Source organism: Anabrus simplex, chromosome 3 (assembly GCF_040414725.1).
Source record: "Anabrus simplex isolate iqAnaSimp1 chromosome 3, ASM4041472v1, whole genome shotgun sequence".
Lineage (NCBI taxonomy): Eukaryota > Metazoa > Arthropoda > Insecta > Orthoptera > Tettigoniidae > Anabrus > Anabrus simplex.
The window spans coordinates 337,887,805-337,911,741 of NC_090267.1; the positions used below are offsets into that span (position 1 = coordinate 337,887,805).

General features: G+C 40.5%; 1 protein-coding gene across 2 annotated transcripts in view; it reads right to left on the bottom strand.

The window, feature by feature from the left end:
• lilli (lilliputian) overlaps window positions 1-23,937 on the bottom strand; it is a 544,716-nt gene that overhangs the window by 338,116 nt on the left and 182,663 nt on the right. Inside the window, exon 1 of one of the 2 annotated variants that reach the window (XM_067143208.2) lies at window positions 22,355-22,865. The exons of the other annotated variant lie outside the window; for it this stretch is intronic. Coding sequence (XP_066999309.2) covers window positions 22,355-22,413 — 59 coding nt within the window. The 5' untranslated portion in view covers window positions 22,414-22,865. Of the gene's footprint in view, window positions 1-22,354; window positions 22,866-23,937 lie in introns of those variants that run through there. 2 annotated transcript variants of the gene reach the window in all.

Here is a 23,937-nt window from a genome sequence, read left to right on the forward strand (position 1 = left end):
AAATTGCATAGCTCTTACCAATACCCCAGAAACGCGATAGGGAAGTCACCAATGTCTTTTCTCATGTAAAGACTAGGTTAGGGAATTTTCATTACAAAGGCAGACACTCACTCTCCGCCTGCCATTTTACATCCGCAGAAAGACTGTCTTAGTGGTTTTCCCAACTGAAATCAACATAGGTCAATACAATGACGTCAGTAGAAATGTAGCGCTTAGAAGTAATGCTGTCATATGAAATACTCAATCAAATTAAAAACATTTCCTCACTTTTAACGAACAGTAGTACGTTGCCGATCTAAGAGTCCAAAGTTCCAGAGCTGGAATGTCCAGGCCGCAGACAGCTGTGAACACTTAGTACTCAATGTTTTCATTCCTTCCCTGAAGGGGGAGGCGCTGCCGTATTCCGTTAAGTTTATATACTATTCATTCAAATCAGCGCGTCAGAGTAGGAATCTAATTGCTAGAATACTACGATGAACGAATGTGTTACGTACCAGAAGTATCTGAAAATTTATGACCCAGAGGAAAAGCAAGCTAAACACGGAAGTTATCTACCTCCCCGGCTATTTCCCGGCGATATTCCGGCAGGCTGTTATATTCGATACGCAGCAGTAATCCCATCTATCGGATATGACTGGCAGCGGAAGAGACAAAGAACATCACAACAAACTTGACAACAAACAATGGTCAATGTAATGTTATTGTTGATTAATGCTATGAGCTTTCGACATTGTTGGCCCCCACATTTAGTTTTCTTCCAACTCTGAAATACCACTCTTACCACAGTCGGTACGGTAAAACTGAATAACTTTTGTTATGTAGTACTTTTCGGTGGGACCAATAACATAGGTATTTAAAAATTAAATTTTAGGCGCCATCTTCTAAACTACCATTTCATCCAGAGTGAATAAAGTTATTTATTGCCTAGACTATAGTAGTTATTCCCCGACTCTACATAACGATTGTCATTTTAAATACTGTTTACCCATTTGCTCGTGGCTCGGCGTTGATATGGACTTAGCAACAAAAATCCAAATTCATGAATATCTCTATCATAGCCGGTACGGTAATAATAATAATAATAATAATAATAATAATAATAATAATAATAATAATAATCGTACGGCCTCAGCTACCGTGTGCAGACATTTCAATTTGACGCCATCTGGCTGTCTGCTCGTCAATTTCCACGTTCTGTTTTACTCTAGGCCTACTAGATGGCAGACCGAGTAAATCAAAACTACAGTGACTCTATATGTACAGTGTGGCCAAGGCCAGTCCAGCCGCCATGTTTTTGCCAAGTACTCAATCAGCTGATAGATGAAGTAGAGTGATATTATTATTATTTCAGTAAAGAATAGACTAGGTCGATGTTTTAAGATGTCATTTATTTTGCTTATGCTGTATGTATATAGGCCTATCAGTATTTGTTATATTCAGAGTCTGACTACTTGACGTAAGACTTCAAAATTTAGAGTAATACGTGGTATAGACCTACAAGTTTTAATTATTATTGAAGAGGTTAGAAATTCTGTGTTGGTAGCTAGGCCTGTCATAACATTTATATTATAATACATGTGGCATAAAATAGTATAATCATTGTCTTGAATAATGTATGTGATGACTGTAAAGTTAGCCTACATTTTTTTTCTATTTCCTTTACGTCGCACCGACACAGGTAGATCGTATGGCGACGATGGGACAGGAAAGGCCTAAGAATACGAAGGAAGCGGCCGTGGCCTTATTTAAGGCACAGCCCCAGCATTTTGCCTGGTTTGAAAATGGGAAACCACGGAAACCATCATCAGGGCTGCCGACAGTGAGGTTCGAACCCACTATCTCCCGGATGCAAGCTCACATCTGCGCGCCCCTAGCCGTACGGCCAACTCGCCCGGTCATTTAAATGTTAAAAAGTAACATTACCATACATCAGGTTACATGGTTTTACATATCAGAATGTACAACGCAGTATCATAAAACTATACGTAAAAATGTACTTTTTATATATGACTTATCGGTATGTATATAATCTGAACACACGCAGAAGATAGAAAATAATATGACTAGTTAACCGATGGGTAGACAAAATTGTATTACCTACCTCCATATTTATGTTAACGTAATATAAGTTAGCATAATATACTGTACCATTTTACTCGTCGTACTAATAGTAATAATAGAGAAAACCTGCTACTCTTTAGTGGCGAAAACAAGCAACTGCCATGGTCCCCGGGTTATGTATAGTGCTCCTTTAATGATTGCTACGGTTTGATCCACGTAACGAGGAATTAAATGTTAGTATCACTATACAACAGGCCTATCGTTTGAGAAAATACTACGTGTTGCTCGGTGAAAACAAGCAGTTTTCCTGGTCCCGGTGTACTTGTATTCAGGACTCAATTATCGACCACCCGCTGTTCGATTTCAGTGATGTGCGACTAATTCTGTGCCCCGGTTCGGTTAGTACTGGTAGATATCCGCTGTATTTTAAACATTCTGTTTACTACTATAGGTTTTGCTAATGCATTGCTATCACTTATCAATACCTTCTTCTTTTTTTACCGCTCTTTTCACAACTATGGGGTTGTGGGTGGGAACTGTGTCATGTAGCTTTGGTCCCGTTTAACAGTCGGATGCTATTCCTGACACAAATCGTATATGGAGTGATGTAATCACTATTGCGTGTTTCTGTGGTAATTTGTAGTGTGGTATGTTGTCTGAGTATGAAGAGGAGAGTGTTGGGACAAACGCAAACACCCAGTCCCCAAGCTCGAGCTATTAAAATACCCCACCCGGCCGGCAATGGAACCCGGGACACACTGAACCGAAGGGCAGTGTGCTGACTATTCAACCACGGAGTCAGACTATTATTGTTATCATTATAATGCATGGGAAAACTCAACTTGATGCTAGGCGGCACTTATAACCAACCACGTCCTTCAACAGATGAATAGCCATAAAAGTTTGAATGATCGGGAGTGACCTTTCCTGTAAGTTTTGTTAAGTACAGGTTTCAGATAAAACAGATATTTTCGGGGATACTTGAACATTTGTGAAAAATAATATAATCGTGAAAATCTCTATTTTCCTTACACGGTAAAATCGCACAAAACGTAAAATGTTGGAAATTATATGCTAAACAACTTTCATTATGTACAGGTTTTCGATACGGCGAATATTAACGGAGAAATCTGACATTTACTATCCTGGACTCTATAAAATTACTAACCCATTTTGTTATTATTGTTACCATTATAATGCATGAAACAACTCTACTCGTTGTTGGGAGCGTCTTATAACGTGCTGAAAATAAGCAATGGCCTAATTTCATTTTTAAAACCTATCCTGATCTGTTTCTGCAACCATAAGCATAACAGCCTGGCGTAATTTTATTCAAAACTCAGACCTCAGAAATACCTAAATTCACACGCATTTCTTAACTAATAATACTAAATAATCTTCCGTGTTTAATAAGAACATATTTTCGGTGTATTAAGGTTAAAACAGGTAGCCTGCACTTCGCTGAAATTGCATAAAGAGTGATCTTACCCTGTGCTGAAAACACGTTTAAATCAGCTGACGGGACATTTGGCAAAAACATGGCGGAGCCAATCAGAATGAAGCACTCGTTGGCCACACTGTACATATAGAGTCACTGTAATCAAAACTCCCTTCAATCAATCACTACTGATCTGCATTTAGGGCAGTCGCCCAGGTGGCAGATTCTCTATCTGTTGTTTTCCTAGCCTTTTCTTAAATGATTGCAAAGAAATTGGAAATTTATTGAACATCTCCCTTGGTAAGTTATTCCAATCCCTAACTCCCCTTACTATTAACGAATTTTTGCCCCAATTTGTCCTCTTTATCTATGGCTGAGATTTAATGAATTTTGTCGGGTGAACACCAAATATGTCACCAGAAATCTTTTACATGCCAACGTCGTACGATATGGAGTGTCGAATGGACTTTTTTCTGCCCATCAAAAATCCGACTACCTCTGCCGGGTTTGAACCCGCCCTCTTGGGATCCGGAGGCCGACACTATCACTGATCCACAGAGGCCGGTACGGTGAAAATATATGATACATTAGTGATCGGAAATTTAATTCTATATAACTTCAGTTATGTAGTATTTATCGACAGGATCACTAATAACAAATATTTGAGAATTAAATTTTATGCCTTCCCATAAACTATCATTTCACTCAGCGTGATTAAAATGATTTGTAGTCTAGACTGTAGTGACTCATTCCTTGACTTTACATACCGATTTTCACGACATTCTCTTCAACCGTTTTCTCGTGATGCGCGTACATACATACATACATACATACATACATACATACATACATACATACATACAGAAATTACGGAAAATTAAGTGCATTTCCTTGTTACTGTTGACTCGTCCGATACAAAAATACCATTCTTATTAAATTCTGAGCAATGTACAGAAAAACTCTTATTATATATATATAGATCAGGGGCGTGGAACTAAATAAGGCCACAGGTATTCGTTACAAATAGAGGACTGCGGAGCCAGATAGTTAATTTACAGAGACTTGCAGACTGAACGCTGTAAGGTGTAACAGTCTATAGACCTAATGAAGATTTATGTATGTATGTATGTATGTATGTATGTATGTATGTATGTATGTATGTATGTGAGTCAGAAAATCACCAGCTCGAACAGCAGTGCAGGTTCAAACAAAAACTCTGCACAGTTGCAGAGTAAAATGAGAAATGCACTGTCAAATATTTCCGCAAATATAAAAGTTTTAACTGACAATCCTGAACATCACACTGGAGAGTTACAGCTTTTGTTTAAAGTGTTACAATGAGCTTTTTAATTCCTCCACTCTCATACCGTGAAATGGTCTGAAATGTCACCGACTCCAAGAAGTAGGAGTAGAGAAAAGTAATTGGCACGAAAGGTTTCTAGGCCTCGTATGACAAACACCAACCAGATCGCAGACTAAGTGACATCAATACCAAATCAAGTTGTTTCTGTGAACGTCGGGCCGATGACCAAGAAATTGGGCTCCTTCAAACAACTAGCAAGTATCATCATCTGTGAATATCATACGCATCACTATGCATGGTACAAAACTCTGAAGAAAACCTACATTTGTTAATAACTAGCTGAGAGTCCTCCGCCAATACCACCACACCGATCATGATGATGCTTGGTCAGTCAGTCACCCACACGAGAATTGTTTGCGTTGGACCAGACCTATTAAAAATAAACTTGGTCGAACAATCAACTGAGGCATCATAAACTTAATAGTTACCATTCTGCTGTAGATTGCATTCATGTTCATAAAAACCAGAACACCTCGAAACATTAAATGATAGGAAGTTCATATTCACAGGACATGTGCATTAGTATGTTCTGAGGAAATGATAAGCATTTGAACCATGTCGGCCCTCAGGCTCAAGGTCCACGTCGATATCTCGGCGCACCACCACCAACTGGTAAAATGTGCCTGCGGCTCTCGTTGTCGCTATAAACCGAAGGTAATGGATCAGCGTGACTTGAGCAGACGTGCAGGATGCCTTGCAGACGTATGCAAGTATCGTACCGTCAAATGAGTGAGTTTGAAAGAAAGCGCATTATTGGCATGAGAGAAGGAGATGCATACATCCGGGAAATTGCTGCTCCTGTGGGACGAAGCGTGTCGGCAGTGCAACGGATGTGTACAGACTGGTTCACAGAAGGCCGTAGAACATGACGAGATGGGTCTGGTCGCACCACCCAGATCAACCCCCCCCCCCTTCCCGAGAAGATCTACGCCTCATCCGAATGGCATTGCAGGACAGATCTGCGTACTCCTCGGATCTGGCGCAAAAGTGGAACAGTATAACACATCGTACACTACCACGAGTGACAGTTCGTCGCCGTTTATTACGGTCTGGGGTACCGACGCGTCGTCCACTTCTCCGTCTACCTTTGAGTAATTACATTAACAAGCTAGACTGCAATGGTGTATGTAACGGCAGCAGATAAGTGTTTTCGGGCGAATCCAGATTCTGTTTGTTTGAAAATGATGGCCGCATTTTGGTTCACCGCAGAGAGGAAGAGAAGCATCACATTGACTGCATTCGCACATACAGCGCCAACTCAAGGCCTTATGGTGTAGGGTGCTATTGGATACAACCACAAATCACAGTTGGTGCGTGTCCAGGGCACTGTGACCAGTCTGACCTACGTGAATGACATCCTGCGACCCGTAGCCATACTCTTTTTTCACGACACCCCAGACGCCACATTTCAGCAGGACAATGCGCGACCACATGTTGCTGCACGAACACGTGCCTTCTTGTTGTCAGAGGTTGTCAGACTGTTGCCCTGGCCTTATCGCCAATCGAAAATGTGTAGGATATGGTGAAACGACGGGTGCGGCGCTGTGAGCCAATGCCAACCACCAAAGATCAACTGTGGAGCCAGGTGAATTCAGCATGGATGGCTATACCCCAGGACACCATACATGCCGTATATGCGACGATGCCATCACGCATGGAACAAGTTATCAGTGCCCACGGAGGACCCAGTGCCTACTAGGCAACATGACACATGCTGAACCTAGGTGACTGAAATGCTAATCGTGTCTACAGAACATACTAATGAACATGTCCTTTGAATATGAACGTCCTATCTCTAGTCTTTCAAGGTGTTCTGGTTTTTATGAACACGAGTATAATATTTACGAACCAATTTAAGACAACAGTAATTTGTTCATATTGTTTTAAATGGAATGTGGTGTACTGAATGCGTCGATTGCAATGAAACTTCGTACGATGATAAACTAAGATATCAGAATCTAGTTATAGGACATACATGTGCTTTTCTTACACAGGCTTCCCACAGCATGACAAAATGAGTTATTCTAACGTGTTTTCTCGTTTGTGCCGGTAAGATTATAACAAAAGAATGAACGCTCATATATACCGGTAGGTGACCAAGATCTCATACTAATAATATTTTAGCTTCTATTATAAACGACACAAATGTAGGCTATTTAAACAATAATATCTTGATACACGTGTTGGTAAAATAGGTTTGTAGAGAATGAAATTCGGTTCGTGTGGTTGCAATCTCTTTTTTTCATGTAGTGTGTTTGATGTAACTTAAAACTAGACTTTACTGAAAAATTATTTATCATCAATAAATTTAGGGTATGTTAATTTATCATTCACTCATGTTTAATCGAAATCTGCCTAGTCCAACCCAAACAGTTCCCCAGCAGCTATTAGCGACTGTTGTTTTAAGGTACAAAACGACGGGTTTATCAACCCTAGGCGTGTGTCCGACTTATTAAAATATACAGTACATCTTTATTGTAACACTCGCTGAACAAGAAGAGAGGAGGAGCGCGCCATACATCTCGTTCTGACGCCTAACGATGCACTTCACATACGCGAGTTTGGCCCCTTTTCCAAACCAATTTTAATGGAAAAGAATAAAGGTAACCATCAAAAGAGAGTGTTCCAAACCAATTTTTAATGGAAAAGAATGAAAGTAACCATCAAAAGGGGGGTGACCCCTCTGTTAATGAAGTACACGCAAATATGTGATGCCTGTTAACATAGCGATAGGGTGTACGCTTGTACACAGACAAATATAGAGATTAAACACGTGCAGCAATACTACCAGCACAAAAGGTGGATTATGGCTGAGGAGACTGAAACGTTTTGACAATCCATTAGAATACTGGTTCGACGTTGGAGACATTTCGTGATCGAAGTGTGTATCAGCACAGTTTCTAACATGAGACACATTCAACGGTTTGCAGATGATTGTTAGAAAAAAGTACCGTACACCTGTGATGAATTTGAGTGAACGTAAAAAGTCATCTAACAATTTTAGAGACGATATCGGCGCCCTCTCTTTTCACCTAAGAATAATAATATGGCCTCAGCTACCGTGTGCAGACATTTTATGTGACGTCATCTGACTACCTGCTCGTCAATTTCGACGTTCCGTTTTACTTTAGACCTACTAGATGACAGAGTAAACGGGGGGTGGGGTCTACGGCTTGAGTTTTGCTGAATTTTGTCGTGTAAACAACAAATGTGTCACCAGAGATCTTTTACATGCCGACACCGTACGACAAGGGGTGACGAATGGGCTTTCTTCCACCCTTCAAAAATCCTATTACCTTTGTCGGATCTGAACCCACTATCTTCGGATCCGCAGGCCGACACTACCACTGATCCACTTGAGCAACTCATGAGCTAATGAGCTTTAGCTAACTGAAACTATTATTTAACTCGATAACATTCTTTCGAATGGTGAGCTAAAAACGAAACGGGGCAAATATATCTTCTTAACTAGCGGAGCCGAGCTGAATAGGCTTCCGTAATCGGTTGATGGACTGAAATGATTGTGTTCCTTATATGGACTAAAATGATTCAGGATGGTGCAAGCAGCATGGAAAAATACTTGTATGCATGCACGAGGAAAGTTGCGGTGTGGTGTTTACTGTTCTAAAAGAAGTACAACTAAGCAACCTTCCTCTATTAACACTCATCACAGCAAAAATAAATAAAAAATGGAAGGTATCCGACACTTCAAAAATGAAAGAAAGGCAAGGGCCACGAACGGCGCGAAAATAAAATACTTCCTAGACCTCGAATGCTCTTGACACCGTCAGTGTCGTAAAATAACAAGAGTTAACCAAGATAGAATAGATGAAAGTGAGGAACCTGCCACAGGTAAGTAGAAGAAATGCCAAGACTCAGACCTAGGGGCCCTATGGTCGCCAACTCACGCTCCCCAAGTTAAGAGCCCCTGGGGCTGCACGAGGAAACTATGTCGCCATGGCCACTGTAGAAACAGAGATGCCCGTCGTCGTCGCTCTTCAGAAGGAGAAAGACAGCTGTAAAGACTACTAGGTGCGTGTTTAACTTTTATTGTGCTTATTACAATATGGTGAACACGGTGAAAAGCTTATTAAGAAGGCAAAACTTATATATGTGTGTGTGTATGTGTGTGTGTAGAACTCTGAAGGGAAAAGTGAAAATAGAACAGTTGGGTAAACCTCCTGCAGAATGTTGTTTTTATATATATATTTTTATTACAATTGCATAACGTCGCACTGACACAGATAGGTCTTATGGCGACGATGCGATAGGAGTGGGAAGGAAGCAGCCGTGGCTTTCATTAAGGTAAAACCCCAACATTTGCCTGGTGTGGAAATGGGAAACCACGGAAAACCATCTTCAGGGCTGCCGAACCCACTATCTCCCGGATGCAAGCTCAGAGCTGCGCGCCCCTAACCGCACGGCCAACTCGTCCGGTACCGCAGAATGAGTACTATGCATTGGTAGCCGTATATCATACCGATCTGTATATCTTCTGTGTATTTGTTTGGTTGATTGGTGATTTAAAAATAGTTCAGCTCTCATCTGATCTCTCGCACTAGCCGCCACTGCTAGTTGAATATTTCTGATGCTTCGTAAGTCGTGTAATATATCTAAGGAATATTTCTGTATTGGGTCTGTAGAGGCCGGCCCGAACTCGTACTACAAGCACTGCTGAGCATCTGCTAGTCTCTTCCCAGACGCGCCCCGGCATTACCATCATCGGCTGACAAGGTGTGCGCGTGTGTGTGTGGGGGGGAAGGGGGGGGGAAAGGGGTTGGTAAACTGTCGCTCGCGAAGATTTAAACGCCCCATCCTTAAAAGCTTCGTGTCTGAGTTAAATGAGTCCTAACAGCAACAAGGTTCAATCATATTCTAAACCTGAAAATATGCTGATCATAAAATTTCGTCATAATCGGAAAGGTCGAAGAGTTGTTGTTTGAGTCATCAGTCCACAGAATGGTTTGATGCAGCCCTCCATGCCACCCTATTATGTGCTAATCTTTTCATTTCTACGTAACTACGAACTCACATCTGCTCTAATCTGATGGTCATATTCATACCTTGGACCACTCTTGCAGTTTTTACCGCCTACACTTCTCTCAAAAACCATCTGAACGAGTCCTACGTGCGTTCTATCATCTCTCCTCGTCAAATTTCGCCAAATCGATCTCCTTTCACCAAATTCGATTCAGTATCTCTTCATTCGTGACTCGATCTATCCATCCCACCTTCAGCCTTCTTCTGTAACACACAAAAGCTCATGTTTTACTTCCATACCATGCCGCGCTCCCGAAAAAGTCTTCAAAAACATCTTTCTAATTCCTATATCAATGTTCGAAGTGAGCAAATTTCTTAAGAAAGTCCCTCCTTGCTTGTGCCCATCTGCACTTTATGTCCTCCTTACTTCTGTCATCGTTAGTTATTTTACTACCCAATTAGCAATATGCATTTACTTCCTTTAAGACCATTTCCTGATCTAATAATTCCTGCATCACGTGACTTCGTTCGACTGCACTCTATTGCTTTTGTTTTGGAATTATTTTCATCTTGTACTCCTTCCCCAAGACTCAGTCCATACCATTAAGGAATTTCTCCAGATCTTCTGCAGTATCATCGGCAAATCTCAGGGTTCTGATTTCCTCTCCTTGGATTGTGATTCCCTTTCCAAATTCATCTTTGATTTCCTTTACCGTCTGTTCAATATAAACTCTGAAAAGGATTGGGGCGGGGACAAACTGCAGCCTTGCATCACTCCTTTCTGGATTGCTGCTTCTTTCAAACACCTTGATTGTTACCGCTGCAGACCGATTTTAATATAGATTGTAGATAATTCTTCATTCTCGTTATCTGAAACCGATCACCTTCAGTCAAATACCTTGGTCCAATCAACATTATCGAATGTCTTTTCTCGATCTACGAACGCCATGTACGTGGGCATTGTCCTTAATTCGGTCCTCAGGATTGCTTCATGTGTTCCTACAATTCTTCTGAAGCCAAAATGATCTTCTCGCAACTCAGTTTCGACTTGTCTTTCCATTCTTCTGTAAATACAATTTTGCAGGCGTGAGATACTAAGCTAATGGTGCGGTAATTTCCACACTTGTCAGCATCGGCTTTCTTGGGAATAGGTATAACAACATTCTGCCCAAAATCGGATGGCACTTCTCTTACACACTAAATGGAATAACCTCGCCATGCTAGCTTCTGTAAGCAGTCAATAATTCAGAGGGAATATCATCAATTCCAGGTGCCTTGTTACTATTTAGGTCTCTTAAAGCTGTGTCGAATTCTGACCTCAAAATTGGGTCTTCCATTTCATCAGCATCAACAGCCTCTTCTAGTTCCAGAACCATATCATCGACATATTTACTTTGATACAACTGTTGGATATGTTCCTGAAATCTTTCTGCCTCGTCTTCTTTCCCTAGAACTGGTTTTCCATCCGAGCTCTTACCATTCATATACCTAGCTTTCCTTTCTCCTAAGGTTTCCTTGATTTTCTTGCATGCAGCATCTATTAATACCTTTCCTAGGACCATACAACCTTCAACATCCTTGCACTTCTCTTTCAGCTATTCTTCTTTAGCTGTCCTGCACTTTCTATCCACTTCATTCTTTAATCGCCTGTATTATTTTCTGCCCTCCTCACTGTTTGCATTCTTGTATTTTCGTCGTTCTTAGATACAGAGTATAAAAGACAATCCAAAACGAAAGTAACGGAGTGCAGTCGACCGGAGCTAGGTGATAAATATTGTTACTTAGGTAGTAAAGTAACTAACGATGGTTAAGTAAGGACTACGCCTACATAAAATGCAGGCTAGCACAAGCAAGAAAGGCCTTTTCTAAGAGAAGAAATCTGGTCACTTCGAACATTGATATAGGAATTATAAAGATGTTTTCGAAGACATTTCACTAGCTCAGTTTTTTAAATGTAGTGTTACAGAAGAATGCGGAATGAGAAATGGAGAGATCGTATCAGGAAGGAAGGAAGGAAGGAAGGAAGAGATTCTTCTTCTTATTATTATTATTATTATTATTATTATTATTATTATTATTATTATTATTATTAGAACAGTGCCGATCCGTTACCGGATGTTGGTGGTCCATATGGCAAATTTATTTTAGCCGACTGCAGTTTATCGTAGTTCTATCGACGTATTGAATCAAATCTCCAAAATGTTTACCCAGGTCATCCGAGGTCTTAGACGCCCACGACTGCCATGTACATTTCCTTCAGGAATTAACTGAAGGAGTTCAAACGTCTCAGGATATCTCAATAAGAGTCCCAGATATTTAACGTTTACTTTTTTTACCTTTAATCACTTCTACGTCCTTTCTAATTCTCAGCAATTCTTCATGATTTGCTATGTGGTCTGTCCAAATTTTTTCTTAATATGCATCTGTGGACCCACATCTCAAACGCTTGTAATTTGCTGTAGTGGTTGCAGTCCATGTTTCTAAACCGTATAGCAATACCGTGAAGTTTAGTCTGAACGTTCAAATTGTGACTCTTCAGAACAGAAAGAGGCATTTTGTGTCTGTTCTATTCAACATTTGGTTTCAACTGGTACGTCCCAATCTGAATTCACACAACTCCCTGGGTACTTAAACCTCCTCACTCAATTTCTGCACCATTTACATATTAATTTTCCTGAATTTGTTTGTTGTTGACTAACAACCATCAGCAAATACAATTGCATCACCTGCGTACCTGGTATTATTGAAACGCTCACCATTAATAAGAAGTCCCTGTTCCAAATCTATCAAGGCCTATCTTAAAATAAACTCTTAATATAAACTGACGAGTACTGGAGACAAAACGTGACTGAACGACAATCTTTGCTGAGTAAACTCCTTAAACTATCATATCAGCTGCTTAATTGATGAGATGAGAATAATTTGGCAAAATTTGCCCAGAAGAAAGGATAGAATAACAATAGAACATATCTTAAGACACCCAGGACATGTACAGTTAGATTTTGAGGGAAGTGTTGGGGCTAAGAATGTTAAGGGTAGAGCAAGGGATGAATATGGGAAACAATTTAAAGCTGAAATGTAGTAGTTACTTAGAAATAGAAAGGTTAGCACATGATAGCAGCATCAAGCCAGTCTATGATGGAATGAAGACCCAAAACAACAACTGCAACTACTACGAGAAAAGAGGTAAACTAACTTTCTGCGGAAAATTTAACTTCTGTTGTCTACAGTACTAGTAGCCTCCGTGGCTCAGGCGGCAGCGCGTCGGCCTCTCACCGCTGGGTTCCGTGGTTCGAATCCCGGTTCACTCCCTGTGAGATTTGTGCTGGACAAAGCGGAGGCGGGACAGGTTTGTCTCCGGGTACTCCCGTCATCTTTCATTCCAGCAACACTCTCCAATATCATTTCATTTGTCAGGCATTAATCAGAGGAGTGCAACAGGCTTCGGCAGCCGGCACGATTCCTATCCCCGCCGCAAGATGGGGGCTTCATTCATTCCATCCCTGACGCGGTCACTGACTGGAAAACAGGTTGTAAGTTTTCATTCATATCTACAGTACTAATCAATCGATCATTACATCATACAAATCAATAGATGAACCATGTCAGTCAAAGGTGAAATTCAGATATACAGTACTATTGCAAACAGCTTACTCGTTACGTCGTATAACAGCTGAAATAACACTTCACAATATTGAATACGTAAAGCAACCCGAAGCACGCACGAATAATGGCTGGCCGAGCGATTTAGCTGCGCGGTTAGGATCACGCAGCTTACAGCTTACATTCGAGAGATAGTGCCGAGGTGTGGGAATTTTGTCCAGCCAGAGTTCCTTAACATGCTGACGTATCTCAGCATCTTCAAATACCACCGGACTCAGCCAGGATCGAACCTGCCAACTTAGGCTCAGAAGGCCAGCGCTCCTACCGCCTGTGGCACTCAGCCCGATATGAAACGTAACAGCTTTGTTTTTTTTTTTTTTTTTTAAAAAGGTGATGTGTTAGGTAGTACTTCGATTGGAGCTTGGCAATCATCAACAACAACTAAATCACAAAGGCACATTTGCAGAGCAGTTGAATTTGCTATAGGCCTAGTAAGCGAATGCATTACAATAGAGAAACATACAATGTTATTCAAACATAGCTTCCTTAATTTGACATAATTATTTTCAAAAGGTGAATTTTGATGCGTAGATGACAACATAGTCGTAAGTATCATCTGTAGCCTAGCACTCTGTTCAAAATCAATGCCAATGGACGGCTGCCACATAAGGTTGTTCTACGATCGCTTCCTTGAGAAAATCTTCATGTCAATGTGAATTTCTGCAACAAGTTTAATGGAAAGAGTTCGCACGAGCTGTCATTTTCCTATAAAGTAAACTGGCATAATGAAAGTGAACTGCCAAATGAAGTCAAATTAAAATTGTGCATGTTTAAAGAATCTAGGCCTACAATAGAACTGCATGATGTTCCTTGCTAATCCTGATTTTCTTTTCTTTAAAACAATCATCATCATTATCAATTATCAACATAATCTCCATGCTAGGAGCTAAGCATGTTTATTTTATCACATGACATGTGTGCATAGGATTATAAAAACTTTTAAAAATACAATCTGGGCTATTTGTAGAGTAAGCGCGGCAAGACGTTGAATGATTTGGGACTGGGAATGGACACCGTGCCTCGGTTCTCAAAAAGTTCAACCGCAGCATTTACAAGTGAGTAGGTATAAGGAAGAACAATACTAGGGACAACAGTTATAAGTATTGGGATTTGAATCTTGGCTCTCCGTATGTTCCAGATCCCGACTCTGGAACGTGACAAGGCTGGTCTAGTTAACCCAACGACGTTTTCATATTTAGTAAGAGTGATGGCGTGCAAAACAGTTCTTGATACAAAGGTATATATGAGTTTGAATTTTTCAAAATTCATGTATTTTTTTCGCCCTGCTGATTGAAGCTACATCAATGGGCCTTACTTTCGCCTTTGTACACTTCACTGCCGTACACATGTTAAAATTTCCCAGTCCCGGAGTACAAACACGGCCAAAAGGAACATATTTTCATATAGCGTCCGCCTCTGTGGAGTAGTGGTTAGTGCGATTAGCTGCCACTCCCAAAGGCCCGGGTTCGATTCCCGGCTCTGCCATGAAATTTGAAAAGTGGTACGAGGGCTGGAACGGGGTCCAATCAGCCTAAGTGGTTTTCTGTGGTTTCCCACTTCTCCTCCAGGCAAATGCCGGTATGCCACGGCCGCTTCCTTCCCTCTTCCTTGCCCATCCCTTCCAAATGTACCATCCCTCCCACAAGGCCCCTGTTCAGCTTGGCAGGCGAGGCCGCCTTGCGAGGCACTGGTCCTCCTCCCCAGTTGTATCTCCATACCCAAAGTCTCACACTTTAGGACACTGCCGCTGGGCCTGAGGAAAAAACCAACCCTGGGGGTAAATACTCAGTCAATAAAATTGCCCTAAAAACGCTGCTTGTTTATTGGCAATTTATACAAGTAGTGTATATGTACAAATGTACATTAAAGAGTAAAACAAGAGCATACTGTATTACGAAAGACCATAGAACATGATTTTGTCAGGACATTTAGAATAAGAGACGTTTGATGGCCTGCGTTGTTACAGCTAATGATATTGTACCACGAAAATGGGAGGAAAACGTGATGCTATGCATACAAAATTAACAATGATTAGCGATGAATTCTAACATTAAATAATAGCATGCTCTTCAATGGTAGGTTCCCTCAAATCTTCTTCTTCTACTACTACTACTACTACTACTACTACTACTACTACTACTACTACTACTACTAATAATAATAATAATAATAATAATAATAATAATTTCTGTCTCTTTACGTCGATAATGGCATCATCCAAAACCACCCTCCTCGACTGGAGTAAAAGTTGACATCAACCACAGACGTAAATTGGTTTAAAATACTGTAGTTACCAGGACCCTATGTCATAGCACAATGTTCCTTTTCAAGGAATATGCAACTGTGTAATTTATTGGCATCACAGACTATCATTCACTCACTACTGTTACGATTTTAAGAAACGCCGAGGTGTCGGAATACAGTATCCATTTCATTCAAGAAAGATAATAGCAGTACCTGTCTTCAGCTTAACACAGTGAAAGTGCACAGAAGAAAATCTACATGCCATTAGTGACGACACAAATCACCTTGAGTAGAAATATATTAGGCCTATACTTTTAAAAAGCGATGAAATATGAATCCAAGTAAAAAGAAAATACGAATTGCCAGCTTAAAATCTGATATTGTTTACTGATTCGTATTTAATTCTACTGACAAGCGCAATTAGTAAATTGTAGCTATTCCAAAGTGAAATCACGGGATCGAACAGCTTGGTAGCAAACTTCGCAACGCTGTCTGGTGGCAATTCAACTTGGAGAGTGTTGTGATATTACACTCACAGCAATAGATTAACATTGAATGTTAAATCATATGGCCTGAGCTACAGTGTGTAAGTATTTTAACCCCACCTGGCTACTTACTCGTCAATTTCGACGTTCCGTTTTACTCTAGGCCTACTAGATGGCAGAGACACTGGCGTATCGTGTTACGACAATCGTCGTTCTTTTCAATGAAGACGTGTTTAACGTCAGTTCCACGGTAACAAAACCATTTTATCTTGGCTTAATTTTAATGATTTGCCTGACAGTTGCGCTTAATTAAAAGACACGAAAGCAAATGCAGGTGAACGTTCTCGTTTTATAAACACTCAGGTTGAGGAATCAAGATCCTAGCTGAGTTATCTACTAGAGATGGACTGGTCATTTCTCATTACAGGATGTGACTATGAGCACCACGCAACAATAGCAAGAAGAGATCCGGTTTCTTGCCAATTGAAGGAATCGGATAGAGGGAAGATCCAAGGAAGGCAAACAATTTAAAAACCATCGGGTTTACAAAGTGTATTTCCTGCTGTAGTTGCTTCATGTAAGGCGCACGAAATTCCCTTATTCAGACTGTATCAAAATTCAATGCCCCAAATTCTAGGGATGATAGAAGAGACCCAAACAAACGATCTTTGGTAAATAACAATGGATCTGAAACGAATTATTGCCGCTCAGGTGCTTGCAGTTGTGTAATGAAACAGGGAGACGCACTTTTGGACAGATTATGTAAAAGAGTACAATGAATTTAACATGTAGGCCTAATAGTTTCATTCTCAACCCCGTCGAAATCTATTTCAACTAATAATAATAATAATAATAATAATAATAATAATAATAATAATAATAATAATAATAATAATCGTATGTCCTAACCTACCGTGTGCAAGCATTTTAATATGACGCCATCTAGCTGCTTGCTCGTCAAATTCGACGTTCAGTTTTATTCTAAGGCTACTAGATGGCAGAGTAAACCGAATTTTTCCTGGCGGTCTATGGCTGGGAGTTTTTACATTTTGTCGATTAAACAACAAATGTGTTACCAGAGATCTTTTACATGGGGACATCGTATGGCAATGGAGTGTCATGGATGTTCTTTCCGCCCTTCAAACATCCGACTACCTCTGCCGGGTTTGAACTCACTATCTTGTGATCCGGAGGCCGACATTCTACCACTGATCCACTTCAACTATTGATTTTTCCAGACGAGATATTCGCGATTATTACATTTTCACAAACTTCCATATATATCCGGAAATATTAGGCTTAATTATATCTTAAATGTACATGTCAGTAGATGTACCGTAATAAAAGAAAAATCTAACTTCCCACGTTTTACATACGAGATGTATACCGATCTATAATACGTATGCCCTTTTACTCACCTGTTTCCGAGAATACCCGATGAATCGGAAAAATCTGTTTAATGAACTGGCAGGGGGAAAAACGATCCGGCTGAGAGGCGGTATTTTGCCTCCCGTCAGAGAAGATACTCACTCATCGCTTAATTTTGTTTTGAAATTTTGAGGTCTGAATGTTTGAGGGGGATGGAGGAAAATCCTCCCTTTTTCACAAACGGCCCCTTTCAGGGGTTCATTTTTGAGGTCCGTTAGTGAGAAAAAGGTTTAGTCTTTGGAAAACGCCAAAAGAAAAATGGTTGTTTTCCTATTTAAAACAGGTCGTGAGACAAGGGCCACGGTGATTGAAACGTGTGTTTGACTTCTTGGTCCCTACGACCAAGTAGGATGTCAGGGTCGGCTGAACGGCTAAGAAGGATGCAACATTTGGTCATATTTACTATTTTGTTAATGTGAGATCTAATAAGCGGAACACGAAGTCCGTTTCGTATCTTTTTATTAAATTTCAGTCTAGGGGCTCTGGTCATCATTCTTGTAGTTTTATTTTGGAAAACTTGTCACTCTGAAAGTGGAGTTTTAGAAATATAGCCCCAAGCCTCACAAACATACAGCAGGATAGGTCTGAAGCATGTCTGGTAAATATTTATCTCAATTGTTGTAGATATATATTTATGTGTGCTCTGTCTCTTATACTACCACTCAACTCCATTAGATGGCATTGCCCAACAGCTAGTACTAATCGACGTTAAGAGAAACTTGAGACCAGTTATTCCATACAAAACAAAGGGTGGAATTATCATGGTCAGTGTAATAATTCTTTATGCCGTTTATTCCAGCAAGCTGATCTAACTGGAAAGGGTTAGGATTTCGTGGCCATGCTCCACTCAGAGCTCCAGTGTTAATGTATATGCTATGGGACAGAGGAAGCGGCCTCTAGTAGTAGTAGTAGTACAGTACACCGGTAAGAAATGTCAGTTACATTGTCACATTAACTGCTTTAATCAACAGTACTACCGTATCTAAATATCAGTATAAATGAGTTGATGAAGGCGAAGGGAAGCCGTTTCACGTTTTTCCCTAATTCACTGTATGTATTAAAAACTAGAATAAGACGTATGATCATGCATTCCCGGGGGTGTTTATAACGCCAAAACTCACTGGCAATTTACTGTCTTTCGTATGATGCCCCACGAGAAGGAAAAAGTGAACAGAGAAGCAGTAAAGAAGAATGTTTTTTTTAAAGAGCCAGCAACAAATCCTTGGAAAGGAACGAAGTGCACTGAAATACCGCCATGTGACTGTGTTGAGGGGAGAAATACTGACCCGCAGCACACGTGGAGATTACTATAGAACGAAAACGTTGACATGCAGTAGTTCATGCAATACTGAACGCAAGATGACGGAACCTTTCTGGTCAGAGTTCTAAGATGACATTACACGACGATACATTGAACTAAGCCTACGCTCGAGAATGAGATATCAGTATCAAAATAAAAACACAAGTCAAGACTGATTTTCCGTGCCAAAGTCGATAGAGAACTACTGTGGACCCGACAGCTTGGCAACTTTAAAAAAATATTTCAGTAAAAATACTATATGCAAATGTTTGTACAACGTAATGGTTAAACGCTCATTTCATAGAATTGTCGTCCGACTCGTTGGCTGAACGGTCAGCGTACTGGCCTCCGGTTCACAGGGTTCCGGGTTAGATTCCCGGCCGGGTCGGGGATTTTAACCTTAATTGGTTAATTCCTACGGCAGGGGGGCTGGGTTTATGTGTTGTCTTCATCATCATTTCATCCTCACCACGACGCGCAGGTTGCCTACGGGAGTCAAATAGAAAGACCTGCACCTGGCGAGCCGAACCCGTCCTGGGATATCCCGGCACTAAAAGCCATACGACATTTCATTTCATAGAATTGTCGGATTAACAAGTATGGTAAAATCCTAATATACCTATCACATATCGCACTATATCCTCACAACAGAGTAAAGGCGCACATTATTCATTATTTGGCATGTTTGTAACACTCTCACTCACAGGATGAGGTTTTTTTTTTTTTAACAAGTGCGCCAATTATTATATAACAGTGCGGTTAGCGGTGCGCAGCTGTGAGCTTGCATCCGGGAAATAGTGGGTTCGAATCCCACTGTTGGCAACCCTGTACACGGCTTTTCGTGATTTCCCTTTTTCACACCAGGCAAATGCTAGGGCTGTACCTTATTTCAGGTCACGGGCGCTTCCTTCCCACTCCTAGACCTTCTCTATCTCATCGTCGCCATAAGACCTGTCTGTGTCGGTGCGGCGTGGAGCAGTTTGTAAAAATTAGATTGTAAACAGTTATAATAATTTATTAGTTTAATATATTAGTACAGTTTGCATAATACGGAACAATTAACAACAGTATATGAGACGGGACGAATTTCGCCATAAACTGCAGGATTATAAACGTAATCAATGTACTTAAAATATACGAATAGAGTGGTATCTTACTAGCCAGATTTGAAAGATATGCTGCATATGAACAGACGGCCCTAAGAAACAGTCCGTTTTCAAGTCGACCACTGAACTCCCTTCAGACAGCTGAGAGAAAAAAATTGAATGCCAGAGCGTACGGAATCCTAGGATGATTACAACAAAAAATGTTGTTGCAGTTGCATTATGGGATCTCAGTTGTTTTAAACATAACCTGACAATCCAATGCTTTCTTGATAAGGTTTGCATCGACAATGAACTCACTGGGAAGAGAAGAGCAATTAATCAAGAACTGAACACTGTCAACCCACACCACATACACCAGTCACAATGCCCAGCTGAACCTAAGCACAAATGAATGACCGATAACGTTTCATGTTGATCTGTATTTTCAACATCACCGTTCATTTCTCATGAACTAGGAAGGCTGATAAAGGTGGAAATATAAGAGGGAAGGAAGAGGCATGCTAGAACTATCTGCCACGCACGCACGCGCGCACACAATAGCACAGAATTTATATGAGATTTGGTTAATTCAGGCGGCTACATGAAAAGGTGAATGAACAAAGTAGCAAGTACTCCTACGGACACCAGAACTTTCGTTACGTAACTAAGCAACAACTGGTATAACATCGATCAGTGACTTTTTCATACTGCGTAATGTCATTTGGAACTGAAATGTGAACCATAGATTAACTGGATACTGCCATAAGCAATGGAAGATTAACGTGCTACCTGATAAACGTTATAAGTCACACAACAGCTTCAGTCCTTACGTCAAATAGACAGTAATAAAACAAGTACGTTACATGGGAATATAATAGCAACCCTTCGTACTGTTAACAATAGCCAACCCTTCACCCTACGAAACACCCCCTTCACAAAACTGAGGCACCAATCCCTGCAAGAAGCCGAAAACGGATATATGCCTACTCCCAAAAAATATAACAGGCAATGCTCCAAAAGTAAACTTGTATTTTATACACAAATGCAATGGAAGATGATAACGAAAGCGAAACATTCCTAAAGTGAGCAGAACTGAATTCTTGAACGTTGAGAAATTCAATATTTAATACATTTCCGAACACCTCTGTGTACTAGAAAGTGAAATTAAATTTGGAGTTTTCCCTAAAGATGAACACAATATTCTCCGCAAATAAAAGATGGCATACTACATGGCCAAACATGAACAGTGCAAGAGTTAAATTCTAGCAAAACAAACAATTTGACGATGTCTGAAAAGCAGAAATTTTGCAGCAACTAACCATAACATCAACAATATCCTGTCCAATACAAGGACACTACAGTTTACCGCTCCGACTGACGTCAACAAAGATAGGGCAGAGGGCGTTGGAATCAGTTGTGTTCCATCATGGAGATTCACGAAGCATGGCCTGTCGAACACACATGATGTTAGCAAGGAGTGCGCAGGCGGCAGTGAGAGTATGTGAAAGACGAGCTGAGGCCCGCCAAAACATGACGAAATAGCTATTACCTTCCGAAGACAAGAAGGGCTCGAGAGTACTGGACGGGATAAAAGGAAAGCTATCTAATTTTCATATGAGCATTTTGAATCAGGTTTAACGGTGCCTGAGGCGAGTTCCTTTGGGTAGGCCCGTCATACCTACGAAGACCTCGATAATCGTGACGTCACTACCAATGGCCGCCACTTCTTCTTATCACCTTGGCCTAGTTCAAAATAGGAAAAAGAGTATAATTCCGCTAAAGTTCTCTTGATTAACAATAGGAATAACATGCCACCATACTGCAATCATCCTGTGCGTAATATTGTATTAGATTTACACAAATTACTTCCTTCAATTTTAACTAGCAGAAACAACCTAGGCTATTCCAACTACGTACGACACTATGAACTTTGGCAACATCGCGACGTCATTTCATACGTCACTCGCCAAGGCGCACTCGTATTTTTTTTATTTAAGGAAGATTTCAAAAAAAATATCCAAATGAATACAATTAATTCTAAAACAATATCTGGAGTGCAAACAGCAACTCCACACCCCTCTCCATACAAAATTAAAATACTCATAAAGGAAGTACTGAAAAATAAAATAAACATCGTACTTTTTTGCATTATTGTGGTACGAAAGTTCCGAGTAAATCCCCAGAAATACAAATAATGAAAATACTACATGATACAAGGTGAGACTGAAGAAGAATGGACGGGAAAATACAGATTACCAACAATGTGACAATACTATCAATGAACATTTCAAACAAAATTTGTCTTACCGTGGTCTCATCTGCCTTTGACGGTAACTAGTATCCTGGAGACCGCTTGTATCCAACATGAGTTTTTACTTTTCATTGTAGACGTAGACAGATATATATTAGACACTGCTCACCTCACAAATAATGAGAAACACACACACACACTTCTCACATATGATCGTGTAAGGACCTCGCCGTTTGACCTCTAAAGACTCCCCTGTTACGGAGAGGTGGAACTTATCCACTGAACACACTACTTTTACAACTAGTTCACTTCTTCACTATTCACTATAATCGCGATAACGGATACAATTCACTTCAATAATAATCTGATTGCAAACCTAACAGGATACCTTTTTCCTTTCACTACTAATCTGTTTTCGAGTCACACACGTTTAAATCACCCAATCAACACTTTCGCAGTGAGTCCATCGACATCCACCAGATGGCTGATCACTCAATAAATTATTAATTCCACACTTGCGTGTTAGATTCCAAGAAATGGAGCTTCCTCCATTTTCTGTCACTTGGCCTGGCCTCTCACTTGACTGGCGGAAGCCATATTGAGATCGTCCGACTGCGGGGAGTGGGGGGGAAACAGCAGTGTCGGACATACAGCAAGCGCCGCCCTGGTGCCAAAGCACACAACTCCGTGCCAAAACACGACCATGCCCGCTATTCCGTAACGGCGGTGTCTATTGGCATCACTATCATATCATCCCAAGGCTACAAAATAAAACTGTTATTACAAAAATACAATAGCATCAAACGAGCTATTAAATGTTCACTTATAAGCAAAGTCATAAAATTCAACGTCTTTAACGCAACGAAAGGAATACTATATTCATATAAATTGGCATCTGGATGCTGCATATTAGGCCTAATTATTCAATTAAGTATATGATAAAACTACCACTATAAGACACTTGACGAACATCGCAGAGATGTGCTAATACCTCAACGGTTTTACACGAACGAAACTAAATTAGTCACCTTTCCTCCTGTTCGAATGAAAGTAGCTACGTCATGACGTCAGGGACTTCCCACACTACGTCACAGTGACGTCACGAAAGAGGCGTTGCCAAACATCGCTCAGTGCCCGACTTGTTGCTCCACACATGTTGTGGGCCACCAATGATGGTAATTTAGTAGCAAGAAATAGTAATCAGTACGTAACACAGCGCACGGGAGGTTTCATGTAATATAACCATCGCGATAAGAGCTTACAAAGTCGGTGTAACAGCTGACATCCGAGCACGACTGTGCTGAAAGAAATCTAGGACGACAGCCTACTTACGGGAGAGAAATGCCACGCTTATTAACTCTCAGAAAACATACAAAATCTGTGCGATCAATTCTTAAAGAAAATTGTTGTAAAATGGAGTGTATCGCGATTGACCTAGCTAAGGCTACTGAAAAAAAAAGTCCAATTAGACCAGACAAAAGAATGACAATGCGTGGCTATATTTCTAAAAAAACAGAACAGATAATTAAAGTATGTGAAATATTATCTGATCCTATTATTACCATGGAGAATTCATCAAGGCAGTATTATTGAAACTGTATGTTTTCTTACATACACATACATACATAAATGATATGAG